This window comes from Urocampus carinirostris, chromosome 3, assembly GCF_059441175.1.
Source record: "Urocampus carinirostris isolate Australia breed hairy pipefish chromosome 3, RoL_Ucar_1.0, whole genome shotgun sequence".
Lineage (NCBI taxonomy): Eukaryota > Metazoa > Chordata > Actinopteri > Syngnathiformes > Syngnathidae > Urocampus > Urocampus carinirostris.
The window spans coordinates 52,568,026-52,581,301 of NC_142351.1; the positions used below are offsets into that span (position 1 = coordinate 52,568,026).

The following is a 13,276-nucleotide window of genomic DNA, read 5'->3' on the forward strand; positions in this document are numbered from 1 at the left end:
GGACAAGGGCATAAGCTTCCCAAGCCAAAGGAACTTTGTCTCTACAATTTGGAGGCCACTGGTAACGGTCTCAAGACTCCTATTTATTTTCAAACAATAAATTGCTGTGATGTATCATTTATCATACTCGCACGGCATCTATCAACCAACATTATACACTGCATTGAAATATGTGATTCCTAACTAAACCCATCAGATTCATTTCCTGTGTTTATATAAACCGATCAGAAGTGTAGTTTCCTTCTTGTGTTTTACAATAAATGAGCTTCCCTGACCTGGCTCTGGAAGCAGACACCACCAATAGAAGGGGCTATTAAAAACCAAGTTTCTGACTCACAGTGTATTCTTTTCTTCTTTCTACTACAATCTCCAGTTTTAACCTTGACAGTATATGTGCCAATAATTTTTAGCACTTAGTCATTTCCTTTTTTAAATTTCTGATTTTTTTTTGACATGCAGACAAAACAAGACATGCAAAGGCTTACTGTTCCATTTCAGTACACCACAGGTGGTCTTCTTTGCCGTTCATGACAACAGGGAGTCCCACCTTTCCCTGAACGATGGAGTTCGACTTGGTGGTGATTGTTCGCACTTTGTCCAGCTGCACAAACACATCAGGAATGTAAATGTAATTGTCCAATCCCTTCAGCTTTACTTTAGCGTTTGTTATACAGTTATCTCTTGGTAAAACACTTTTACTTTTTAAGGTTTCGGTACTTCATAGATATCCATGGTGCATTGTGTTTTGCATTCGGATAGACTAAACGGTCATTTTGCCTCGTCTTTACCTGTTTATCAATAACGTTGCAGTTCACTATATAAACATACTTCAAACAGCCTGCTGAATTTACATTACGTCCGTGCAAATTATTTTGCAATTCCGAGTTTCTCTAAATGCAGCGCAAGATGCTATCCATGGTAGATCAAGTTAAACTTCTGGACATGCTAAGGGAAGGTAAGTTAAAAGCTATGCTATGTAGAGCGGCATTAACAAATCAATGAATCTTCCTTTCGTTTCAAAACCACACCGACTTCAGAAGAAGAAAACGCTACAGGGTACAGTTGGGATGCAGTGGCTCATTCAGAAAAGCAATGAAATAAAGCGTGGTCACTATTTGTCCGACTGTTCTTTTTTTCATAATAGTTTTTAATTTTCTCCCGTGCAAGCCAATTACTCAGATCCCGATAGGTGGTGCCAATCTCAGCAATTTGAAGGTATTAGTTCATATTGATGATTAAAATAATTGTTTGACGGTGCAGATGTTATTTTTTTAAATAACACTTATAAAGTACTTTTATTTGTAAAACAAATGCTTGGACCTGTAAAATGGTTTGTTTCTTTTTATGTACAATAGTATTTAAATGTAAAATTGTAAAAACAGAAAATTGCTACTTCACAAATTGTGCTTATATCAGGTTCATTTTGACACTACCTGTGTGAAAAACAAGGGTTTACTGTACTTCCTGCTCTGTCAAACATGATGTCCTTTCACATAACCAATATACTGTTTGATTTGTTTACAATGTGAACAGTATCATTCTTATATTTCTTCCATTTCTCTTTGGCGTAACTACATTGTGACAACACCTGAAATTTAGAGATAAATGTATTGGGAAAAATCCTGCTAACAGATGCAACAATATCAAGCAGAAGTTGAAGTTTTTAAATGCCTATATTTCTGTCTTTGCGATTTAAAATTTCCTCCACTGGCCGGCCATGTGTTTTTGAGTTATATGCTTGTTCAGCCCGGGCGCCACGGCAGCGTAAAGGCGCTCTTACCTTTGCCAATCGCCCGACTTCCAAGCAATCCTGAAGACTGACTTTTTGATCCGGAGACGTCGCCAATGGCCTAAACACAAAATACATTTGTCATCACAAGCATTTAAAAAGCACTTGCAGCACAAACATGTAGTGGCACTTTAGATACAGTATGCCCTCGCATACATGCCGAATTTAGAACCATAAAATGCAATACTAAAAATCAGGGGGTCGGTTTATGTGCACATGAACCAAAACAAACACAGGGAGGCGTTAGACAGGCAGACCCAACCAAGTCCGGATAACAGTTTTGCTCCACCGAGCTCAATCCTGGTAAATAAAACTACCTTGCCAACTCGGGTGCTTTGCCTTTTGCAGCCTCCATTTGTGTCCACAATGGCTCATGGCCGTGCTCTCTTCCCATGTTCCCCCCTCTTGATCTGTTTGATTCAATTGTTGCCTTTTTTTGCCCATACTAATGGGTCCCAAGTATGTTGGTGATAAGGGAAAGGAAAAGTGGAAAACAGTGACAACAACAATCTGTCACGATTACCCATTGCCATCATCTGTGCGTGCTCGTTTGGCGCCAGCGGTTGCTCGTTGCCTGATTGGTTCCCCTCCTATTTAAACTCAACGCTTCCATTCACTCCTTGTCAGACTGTCAGCGAACCTCCGCAGACGCAAGGCAAGCACTATTTGACTCTGGCTCCCGTCTGTCTCGTCCTTAACTGTATCCTGCTCGTCTGCCCCGGGTTTCCCGATCGTCTCCCTGACTTTTTCCTCCCTCCGACCATGCCCCGATCTCCCACTCCGGCTACTCGACCCGTGTTTGCCCACCGACCACGCTCTGATCTCCTGTCCCGGCTACTCGACTTGTTTCTGCCCATCGACCACGCTCCGATCCCGTGAGCTCCCTGCTCCTCCTGCCCACCGAACGCCGGATTGCTGGCGCTTGCTTTCCCATACCTAACTTCTCAGCTTCCACAACAAAGTTTGTTGTGAAACGTTACACGTTTGGGTCTACCATCTGTTCTGGTTCTGACACAATCAAGCTGAAGGAAACTATTGCAAAATGCTAAAATGGTCAATAAACGTTCGGATTAAAGGTACAGTAAATGGTTTCAAACAGTTTTATTCCTATCTTTACCTTCATGCACAGTGCATAAAAATAAGTCAACTTAGCATACCTGTTCATGCCCGGGAGGTTTCCCCAAAAGTAGCGAGCGCGATGCGCCGGGCTAACGCTCACTGCGTCTATGATAATGGGATTGCACTGTGTAACAACAACAGGGAAATACGGTAGTTAGCATGGTCTTCGCACACTTCAGCGGCACTCACCGACGGCAGACGATTACCTCGAGGAAGCGGCAGATGTCCGCCTTATCTCTGGTGGCCATGAAGACCACGTTTTCAAAGAGCCAGAAGAAGGGTCGATCGTCGTCCTCCTTAGGCTTCAGCAGCGTCAAAATGCGATAGAATTCGAAGAACAGCCTTCCAGTGCCCTCTTCAAAATTCACAGGCAAACATTGTCAGTTTAAAGACAATCAGTTTATAAGCTCCTAAGAACCTGATCCATTCCTTGGCTGATTTCAGTTTTTAACATCTGTCAAATTTAGCCGTATTTTCATTGTGTTCAAAAGTCAGAGGTGCCAAAACGTTTTGCTCTAAAGGTCAGAGCGCATGCAAAAGAAAATTAAGGACACTAAGGCCAAATTTTTAAACTATTTTGGGAAAACTTTACTGTATTTTTGAGGGGCAGGGGTGAGCGGGTAGTGTTTTGTACATAAACCTTGATTCTTGCTTTTTTAAAGTTAGTTGAAAATTTTAATGAAAAAGAAGTTAGCGTGCTGCAGGAAATTGACAATAAAGCATGCCATTGTTTTGTATATTTGCTCCCTTCCAATAATCAGACGAGTTACTGTAACTTTAATCTATATCACTAGGTGGCAGCAGAGTACCTTTAGCTCAGGAGGTAGAGCGCTCGTCTTGGGATCAAGAGATCGCAGGTTCCTCCGTGTTATATGTCGAAGTATCCTTGGGCAAGACACTGAATCCCTAATGCCCCCAATAAGCAGGTCGGCGCCTTGCATGGCTGCATGGCCGCTATTGGTGTGAGTGTGTGTGTGAATTGGTAAGTGTGAAACATATTGTAAAGCACTTTGGGAGGTCTTCATTGACTTGAAACTGGGCTATATAAATGCAGACCATTTACCATTTCTTCTTTATATACTTATTATCTGCTCATTGGGTAGTACAGTAAAATGTATGTAATAACTTATTTGTTTGTTGGAGCTGTTTAAGATAGCACAGCAAAAAAACAACAACTTTAGAATAAATTAAAGTACTAGTATTTCACATCATTTTGCTGATTTTACTTTTAATTTATTATTTTACAAAAACTTAAAGAGTTAGTTTGTTTGAAAGTTAAAAGCTATTTTTCCCCACTGTCAGATCATTTTCTCTCATTTTAAGTATACTTTTTGTTATTTTTGTAGAAAAACAAGATGGAAATATGGTCAAACTTGAAAAACCGGTGAAAAATATAGTAAAACCCAAAATAACAGCAACATTTAAATCTAAAATGAACAACCTGACTATAGTTGATTAGAAAAACATTATACTGTATATTGAGACAAGATGAAATTCAAGCTTAGAAAATTAAAAACAGGAAACCGGTGCTGGGAATTCATTTTAAATTCTACCAACGGACGGTGTCTCAAATGTTTTAATGAAAAGCCTCCCATGTCTCAAAAATGGTTGAAAAACACTTGTTTAGTCATCCTTTTGTTAATGGGCCCTTCCTCCAGCCCAAATTTTTAAATGAACACCACGAGTTGTATCCAAAGCTGTCGTAAATAAGAAAGGATGGTGTGAAAAAAGTAAGAGTTTATGGCGTTCTTACCAAACAATCCTTTTCGTAAAGGATTCACACAGGAGAGGTCGTTGCAGGGACTCCCTCCAATCAGCAGGTCGAATGGGCCCCACTCGGCCAGCTACCACGCAAAACAGAGAATTGCTTTCGAGATTGTAAGACAGTTGGCCACACTCCAATGGATGAGTTTTCACGCACGTGTTTCCTGGTGATGGTGCGTACGTCGTTTACGTATTCGATCTTGCCGGCATGCTTGATCATCCCCACGGCGATGGAGTCCTCGCAGATCTCAGATGCGATGTAGCGTTCTATTTTGAAGCCGAGGTCCTTCAGGACCAAGTAGCCTGTGTTCGCAAAATACAAACATTTGTAGCGTCTTATATCTTACTCAGCCCATCTTCATTTTTTAAAGTCTGCCTTGGCCTACGATTGCATCATAACTCAATGAGCTGCAGAAATTTGTTAGGGATGGTTGTTGACTCAGTTTGACCTAAACTGACCTGTTGCAATGCCATCAAAGAGTGATAGAACCTTCAGTGGCTTGCGTCTCTCAGCTGCAATGGCTGGGTAAAATCTGTGAGGCTCCTAGAAAACAAGTGCAAATTGTGTAATTCAACAGGGTTCGTAAATATTTTTCACAGCCGAATTCAAGCGCTTCTTAAGGACTTTCAAAGTCAATTCTCCAAATTCTCCAGTACTGTCAAAAGATGAAATCCGGTATGAATGATGTGGTAATGTTTTTGCAGATCCAGAAATAGATTCTCGATTTACACATGTGATTTTCAAGTCCTCAAATATGTCAGGAAACTTCACATAAGATTTCAGGTACACAAATGTATCTGTGATTTATATACGCATTTATCTTCTTCTTATCTTGCTTGTGCATTTATAAAGACATAAGATTTTTAGATCTTGAGAAAAATTGCAAATATATTTATGAATCTGAACAATACGAGTGTAAATAGTTTTGGGACAAATCTCTCCCCATGTAGGTTTATGGTAAAATGTCGGTAATATGTAGCATTTTCAGTGGCAGGGGGTACTTCTCATTACAATTTACCACTGGGAAATGCTACTTTTGGGTAAACTGACAGTAATATTAGCTTACCTTTTCAGTTGCAGGGAATACCTCCCATGACAAACTCTACCGTAACTTTTTGTATGGCCCACAAAAAAAATCCCTAATTAATACGCTATCCTTACACAAATACACATTTTGTCATTTCATAGTTAATCTGTTTAGGTGTACCAAGTAGCGAACGGTTAGCAAAAAAGACTAAAAGAATCATAGTTAAGCTAGTCCTTTCTTTCAATTACCTTACACATGACTGGAGAGAGCTGACTTTCCTATTGTGAAAAGATTTGGATCCCTCTCTCTCTCTCTCTCTCTCTCTCTCTCTGAAACTTCACATGACAACGACATACAAGCTAATATCAGCTGCCGTTAATCATGAGTGAATAGGAAATGCCATGGCAAAACGAAGCCACCAGAGCAGGCGTTTTGGCCTACTTTTTGAGCAGACGTGCTTTATTTTTCTTTATTCATTGCGTGGTCGATTTAGTCAGACTGCAGAGAAACCTGGCAACAATTTTAAGCATTTACAAGAACTTTACCCAAATTCCTGCACTTTTCAAACCTCGAAAACACAATGAAATCCAAATGTTTTCAAGGACTTCAAGCACCCGTACGAACGAAAAATAAGTGTCACTGCTCCAATGAATGCTTGAAGACACATTCAAATGTATACTTCTGAAAAACACAATTTGCATGTTTAAAAAAATTGACTGCATTTGTGTTGTTGGTTATTTACATAATTTAGGCTTTTAGGGGTGGGGTGTTGAGCAGGGCGTGAGAATATCTATTTGTGAGCTGTGGTTAAAATTTAGGGCTGCAACAACGAATCGATGAAAAAGATTAATAATATGTCGGATCAGATATAAACATGTGTAAGACTTATAGTACTGATGAGTACAGACAAAAATAAAGTTTTCTTCTAATAAGATCAAGCAATTGGGGTCCACTCACAAACTCCATGGCGCTGTTGTTGGCAAAGAAGTCTTGGACCTTCATGCTCCAGTCTGGCCTCAGCTTGAGGTTGCCCTTACACTGTGTCGGCTGACAAATGTAGCAGCTCCACGGGTTCACGTCCTTCAGATCGTTGAAGGTACCTTCGCCCACCAGAATATCCAGGCAGTCCTTACAGAAACACCTGGCATGCATGCCACACCGAACGTTTAGATAACTACCGGAACTTTGACTCAATTGCTGTTTTTGAAACGAGGAGGGCCATTACTAGTTAAACAAAACTGACTCTTGCTCTCGTTGGTTTTTCACTAAATGACAAAGCATTTTAAAAATGAAGTGTTCTGAATCTGCAATACCGAAAAAAAGGAATACATATTTGTCACTCTCTGTGTGTGTGTGTGTGTGTGTGTGTGTTTGTTGGATTATTTTGCCATTTTCAAAATCAACAATTTAAAAATTATCTAAATTGTGAAATGGAGTTTAGTAAGTTGTCACTGTTGCCATGGCGCCCAATTGGCCCCGCCCGTGTGGCGCCAGCTGCAGCTTGTTGACAGATTGGCTTCCCCACTACTTAAACCATGTCACGCCAGTCCCTGGTTGTCGGTCCGTCTGCGAATCTCTGTTTTTACACTGCAAGCCCTTTTTGCCTGTCCCGTTTTTTGCTCCTGTCTGTCCCCCACTACGATCTGTTTTGCTCTCGACCACGTCTGCTCTCCCGTACCGAATTACGACCTGTTTTGATCTTGACCATGTCTACTCTCCTCTCAAGGCTTTCGTCTTGTTTCCGATCCTGACCACGTTTTTGCTCTTTGTTGATTCTTGCTTTTTTAAAGTTAAAATAATCTCTTTGTTAACGCATTCCATGCCAAACTGACCCGTTTTTTCCGTTCCCGAAACCGCCATCGCTCGCCACGGAAGTCCCACTTCCGCGTTCAGAGCGACTTGTCCCCCGCGACCAGCGATCACTGGATCGTGTGTGCTATCCTTTCCCTTCTTCCTAATAAAACTGTGAAAAACGTTACGCAAGTGGGTCCTGTCTCCGTTCTGGTCCTGACAAAGTTGTTTGATTCACTTAGAGCTGCTGCACATTATTAAACCCTTTAACAATAAAACATTTACAATGGATATTATCAAATTGAGTTTGGGAACAAGCTGTGAATAGTTGTTTTACTTCTAAGATTTTAATTTTATGTTAAAAGTGTTTTAAAATCAGTACCAAATATTTCTCCATTTTACACAGGAATCTTTAGAGATTTATTTAAATCACAGTAGGGTTAGGTTCATTGGAAGGGTCTCAAACTCGTTAACCCCAATTTGCCCACGGACCGGATAATTATGTCAGCTTTCTCTAGGGGAGCCTTAATGTTATGTAAAATAAATACACATTTTTTGACCTATAAATAGTTTTTTTTAAATGATTTCGATATGATTGTTAATTTACTTCTGCGTGTTATTTAAATCAATAATGTTTTATTCAACAAAAAAGGATTTTTACCACTAGGAGGGGCTAAATAATACACAATGTCCCTTTAAAAAAATTTACCCATAAAAACCTGTTGATATTTCAAATGTCCAGCAGCTGTACTAATGCACCATAGATAACCAAGGAACAATCATCATTGTCACTAAAAAAATAGCCTCGCTTTTTAAATTCTTATTTAAGTAATTGACTATGAACTGTTATACCACAAATTTGGTACCACTGATAAAAAAATAAGTGTATTTTCACCTGCAGCAGCTGGCGTTGTCGCAAAGAATGACCTGCAATCCCCCGCAGCACACAGTGCAGTAGGACTGGTAGCCGTCTTCATCGTAGCGGTACAGGGTCTCTGTGAAGTTTTCCTGCGGGCAGCAACGTGATTATTATAGTTTATCACAGTGCTTCGAACAAATTGTCCTAGATGGCCAAATGGACCTAGAGCAGGCATGTCAAATGTACTGCCGGTGGGATTATTCAATACGGCCCACTGTAAACTTCTGAGTATGACAATAAAAAGAAGAGATTCTCCAGCCCATTTCAATAAAAAGTTAATCTTTTTTTTTAAAATACAAAGAAATTGCTCCAACAATGCAGCGCTCAAGGTTAACGAAGAAACGCTTGACATTGTTAACTCATCCAATGCCAGACGTTTCTCTCAAATGCGAAGAGCCAGTGCCAGCCAATTTTTGCCATTTTTTTTTACTAATTTTGGAAGGCCTACAGAAGATTTAGTGCTGTAGCTATATAGGCGTAAGACATATAGTCAAGTCGAGTAATCTTTATTTGTCTAGCCCTTAATCACAAAGAGTCTCAAAGGGCTACGAAGACCACCGAGTATTGCAAACTATAGACTATTATTACATCATCCCCTGATCAAAGAAGAAAGTATGTTTCTAGCTTTTACCATTGTTTAGTAAACAACAAAATACTAATTTCCAAGGAAACCTCTGTGAAACACAGCTTAATGTAAAAGGAAGCCTTTCAAGTAAAACTTTTAATTTGATGGGGTTTTTTGCATTTGTGATACCTCCAATATCCTAACAATGCTTTCATTAAACACAAGGGCACTTAGCTTGCAAAAAACATTTTACTGCAAAAACACTAAACTTAGGAATGAACGATGCAAGAACTTTTCAGCTCCTGATGTTTCCTGGGTCGTGATCACACGATTTCAGTCACCATGGCGACTTACTCGCAATATGGGTCCGCCTACAGACTTCAATTGCTGAGTACAGGAAGCATCGATAGGAAGTGGGGGGGAGGGGGTCCCTTGACAAAGCCACTCCTGCCATCTACTGGTGATTTATCATACTGAAAACATTCCTAGATACTTACTGATGAGGTGTGTCAAACCCTTGATAAAAAACAACATACTTTTATATTTTGTCATTGAATGAGTTAAATGTGCTGCAACTCGGGGTTTGACACCTGCAAAGGTAAAAATATGCCAATTTTCTGCAGCAGCAAGTACACTACAGGTGTGCAACAAGAGAGAGGGGAATAAGGTGTGATGGCACAACATTTGTTTGCACAGATCACTTTCTCAGCTTGAAAGGCACAGCCTGGGAGTTGTATCTGATGTTATTGCCAGTTCACTGCTAAAAGAGCTTATTTTTTTTGTATTTTCTTTTTTATTTCAAAGCAGTATACAGTTGAGGCAAGTGTATTCTTATTCGTAGCTCCCATTTGAGTTTGTTCAGTGCGGTGAGTTGGTTCAGATGTAAACCCACATTTATTGAACTTTCAAAATAATCTCTTTGTTAATGCATTCAATGCCAAATGTGAAAATTATTTTTTCCATTGTTTGTGAATAAAGGTGTTATGCTTGGAAAAGATCCCCTTTCGTTCATGACTATAATTTACAGGGTAGACTACAAATGTAGGCTGAATGATAAAAAAACGAAGAAAAGTATTTGACGTTGACATATTTTTTTACTGATCTGGCCCACCTGAAAACAAAGTCTGGATCCAGCCCCCGAGCCAAATTGAGTTTGACATGCCTAGAGGAACACCCCACGTTGCTATACCTTGCATTTGAAACAAAGGCCGCCTTCAAACAAAGGATGAGCTACCACGACATCGGGCGAGCCGCAAGCCACACAACAATCTGAAAAGGAAAAAAAGATTTGTTTTGATTTAAAAAAATAGACATATACATTGAGGATGCAGTGGAGCTGAACTGACCTTGGATTTTTGTTCCTTTGTCTTTCAGCCTCTCAATTAAAATGTCTGGAGAAGAAACAGCAAAGCTAATCAAACTGCAGTCATATTATGTAAGGACATTTGGTAAAAAGGTAAGGTGGATTTCCATTTGTGAAGTCGATCTATGTATTTTTTTTAATCACTAATTTTTTGGACACCTCCATTTAAGAATGATCCAATTAAAATATGGTGTTAAGATCATAATTTCTTTGTAAACACTGTGGCTTGTGAAACTATTTGTCCCCCTTGAACTTTGTGACCTTTTGCCACATTTCAGACTTGAAACATCAAGATATAAAACTGTAATTTCTTGTGAAGCATCAACAATAAGTGGGACACAATCATGAAGTGGAACACACTTTATTGGATATTTTAAACCTTTAACAAATAAAAAAAAGTGTTTGTGCAAAATCATTCAGCCCCATTGAGTTAATACCTTGTAGCGCCACATTTTGCTGCGATTACAGCTGCAAGTCGCTTGGGGTATGTCTCTATCAGTTTTGCACATCGAGAGACATTATATATTTTTGCCCATTCCTCCTTGCAAAACAGCTCGAGCTCAGTGAGGTTGGATGGAAAGCGTTTGTGAAAAGCAGTTTTCAGTTCTTTCCATAGATTCTCAATTGGATTGAGGTCTGGACTTTGACTTGGCCATTACTGGTATAACACATTGATGTATTTTGGTGAACCATGGCATTGTAGCGTTTCCTTTATGTTTTGGATCATTGTCTTGTTGGAACACAAATCTCCGTCCCAGTCTCAGGTATTTTGCGGACTCCATCAGGTTTTCTTCCAGAGTGGTCCTGTATTTGGCTCCACTCATTATCCCATCAATTTTAACCATCTTCCCTGTCCCTGCTGAAGAAACGCAGGCCTAAACCATGATGCTGAGGGTGATGAGCTGTGCTGCTTTTAAGCCAAACATAAAGTCTTGCATTGTTGCTAAAAAGTTCGATTATGGTCTCATCTGACCAGAGCACCTTTTTCCAGATTGAGGTCTGGACTTGGACTTGATATGTTTTTGGTGAACCATTATATTGTAGCTTTTGTTTTATGTTTTGGATCATTGTCTTGTTAAAAGACAAATCTCCGTCCCCGACTCCATCAGGTTTTCTTCCAGAGTGGTCCTGTATTTGGCTCCATTCATCTTCCCATTAATTTTAATCATCTTCCCTGTCCCTGCTGAAGAAAAGCAGGCCCAAACCATGATGCTGCCACCACTATTTTTGACTGTGGGGATGGTGTGTTGAGAGTGATGAGCTGTGCTGCTTTTATGCCAAACAACGTCTTGCATTGTTGCCAAAAAGTTCGATTTTGGTCTCATCTGACCAGAGCACCTTCTTTCAGATGTTTGGTGTGTCTCCCAGGTGGCTTGTGGCAAACTTTAAACGACACTTTTTATGGATATCTTTAAGAAATGGCTTCCTTCTTGCCACTCTTCCATAAAGGCCAGATTTGTGCAGTATACGACTGATTGCTGTCCTATGGACAGATTCTCCCACCTCAGCTGTAGACCTCTGCAGTTCATCCAGAGTGATCATGGGCCTTTTGGCTCCATCTCTGATCTGTTTTCTCCTTGTATGAGCTGAAAGTTTAGGGGGACGGCCCGATCTTGGTAGATTTGCAGTTGTCGGATACTCCTTCCATTTCAATAGTATGGCTTGCACAATGCTCCTTGTGATGTTTAAAGCTTGGCGAATCTTTTTGTATCCAAAACCAGCTTTAAACCTCTCCACAAAAGTATCTCGGACCTGCCTGGTGTGTTCCTCGTTCTCCATGATGCTATCTGCGCTTTAAACAGACCTCTGAGACTATCACAGTGCAGGTGGATTTATACAGAGACATGATTACACAGGTTGTAATAATAGTCTGTAATAATAGTCTGTGGTTTGCAATAACCTGTGCAGCCCTTTGAGACTCTTTGTGGTTAAGGGCTATACAAATAAAAATGACTTGACTTGACATTCATCATCGTTAGTCATTTCGATCAACATTGAATCATTCAGAGATCCTCACTGACCTTCTGGACACAGTTTGTTGCACTGAAAGTAAAGGGGCTGAATAATTTTGAACACCCACTTTTTTGTATTTTATTTGTTAAAAAAATTTAAAATATCCAATAAAGTGTGTTCCACTTCATTGTTGTGTCCCACTTATTGTTGATGCTTCACAATAAATTACAGTTCTATATCTTGATGTTTGAAGTCTGAAATGTGGCAAAAGGTCACAAAGTTCAAGGGGGACAAATAGTTTCACAAGCCACTGTACAGTATATGTATATGTATTGCTTTACCAATAGATATACCCTCCAGAACTACCAAACATTGAACATCATTTTTTAGAATGAATAAAGAGAATGTTCAGATTATTAAAATGTTTTCATCATCGCATTTAATAGCATCCTTTTTACATTAAAAGTGTGTTTTTTTTAGACAATGTCACTTAAGCCTCTTGTTATTTTACCTTTGAGACTCTTTGTGATTAAGGGCTATACAAATAAACATGACTTGACTTGATCACAATGACCTGCTGCTGTTTTGTCAAAAACTAGGGGAAAAAAAATCCCCCTAAATAACATTTAATTTATCTTTAAAGCTCCAGTGTGTAGTATTTCACCATTAGATGGCACCGCATTGCGCAATGCAAACAAAAACCAGAGCACAGCGTAACAGCAAGTTACAAATTTCTCCTCAACCTTACATTTTTAATAAAAATAACATTGGAATGATAGTTCAGGTATTTTACAAATCAATGTTTTCTTTTTAACTGAATGAAATATTTTGTACTACTTAGAGGCACTAAATGTTACACCCTGTCCTTTTAAATGTTATGACTTTTCCTAGATTAGAAAAATGAGGGGGAAAAGTGTTTTTATTCAAATGTTTATGCAAACTGTATAAAAATGTACGATGGTCCTTAAAACGAAGACAACACAAT

At 39.5% G+C, this 13,276-nt stretch overlaps 1 protein-coding gene across 1 annotated transcript in view; it reads right to left on the reverse strand.

Annotated features, from left to right (window-relative positions):
- LOC148370071 (DNA (cytosine-5)-methyltransferase 3C-like) overlaps positions 1–13,276 on the reverse strand; it is a 49,229-nt gene that overhangs the window by 4,375 nt on the left and 31,578 nt on the right. Inside the window, exons 14-24 of the mRNA XM_088329836.1 lie at positions 10,322–10,366; positions 10,165–10,244; positions 8,387–8,499; positions 6,658–6,841; positions 5,132–5,216; positions 4,830–4,975; positions 4,662–4,752; positions 3,115–3,263; positions 2,947–3,032; positions 1,781–1,850; positions 486–601 (exon numbers count right to left, since the gene is read on the reverse strand). Coding sequence (XP_088185962.1) covers positions 486–601; positions 1,781–1,850; positions 2,947–3,032; positions 3,115–3,263; positions 4,662–4,752; positions 4,830–4,975; positions 5,132–5,216; positions 6,658–6,841; positions 8,387–8,499; positions 10,165–10,244; positions 10,322–10,366 — 1,165 coding nt within the window. The remainder of the gene's footprint in view (positions 1–485; positions 602–1,780; positions 1,851–2,946; positions 3,033–3,114; positions 3,264–4,661; positions 4,753–4,829; positions 4,976–5,131; positions 5,217–6,657; positions 6,842–8,386; positions 8,500–10,164; positions 10,245–10,321; positions 10,367–13,276) is intronic.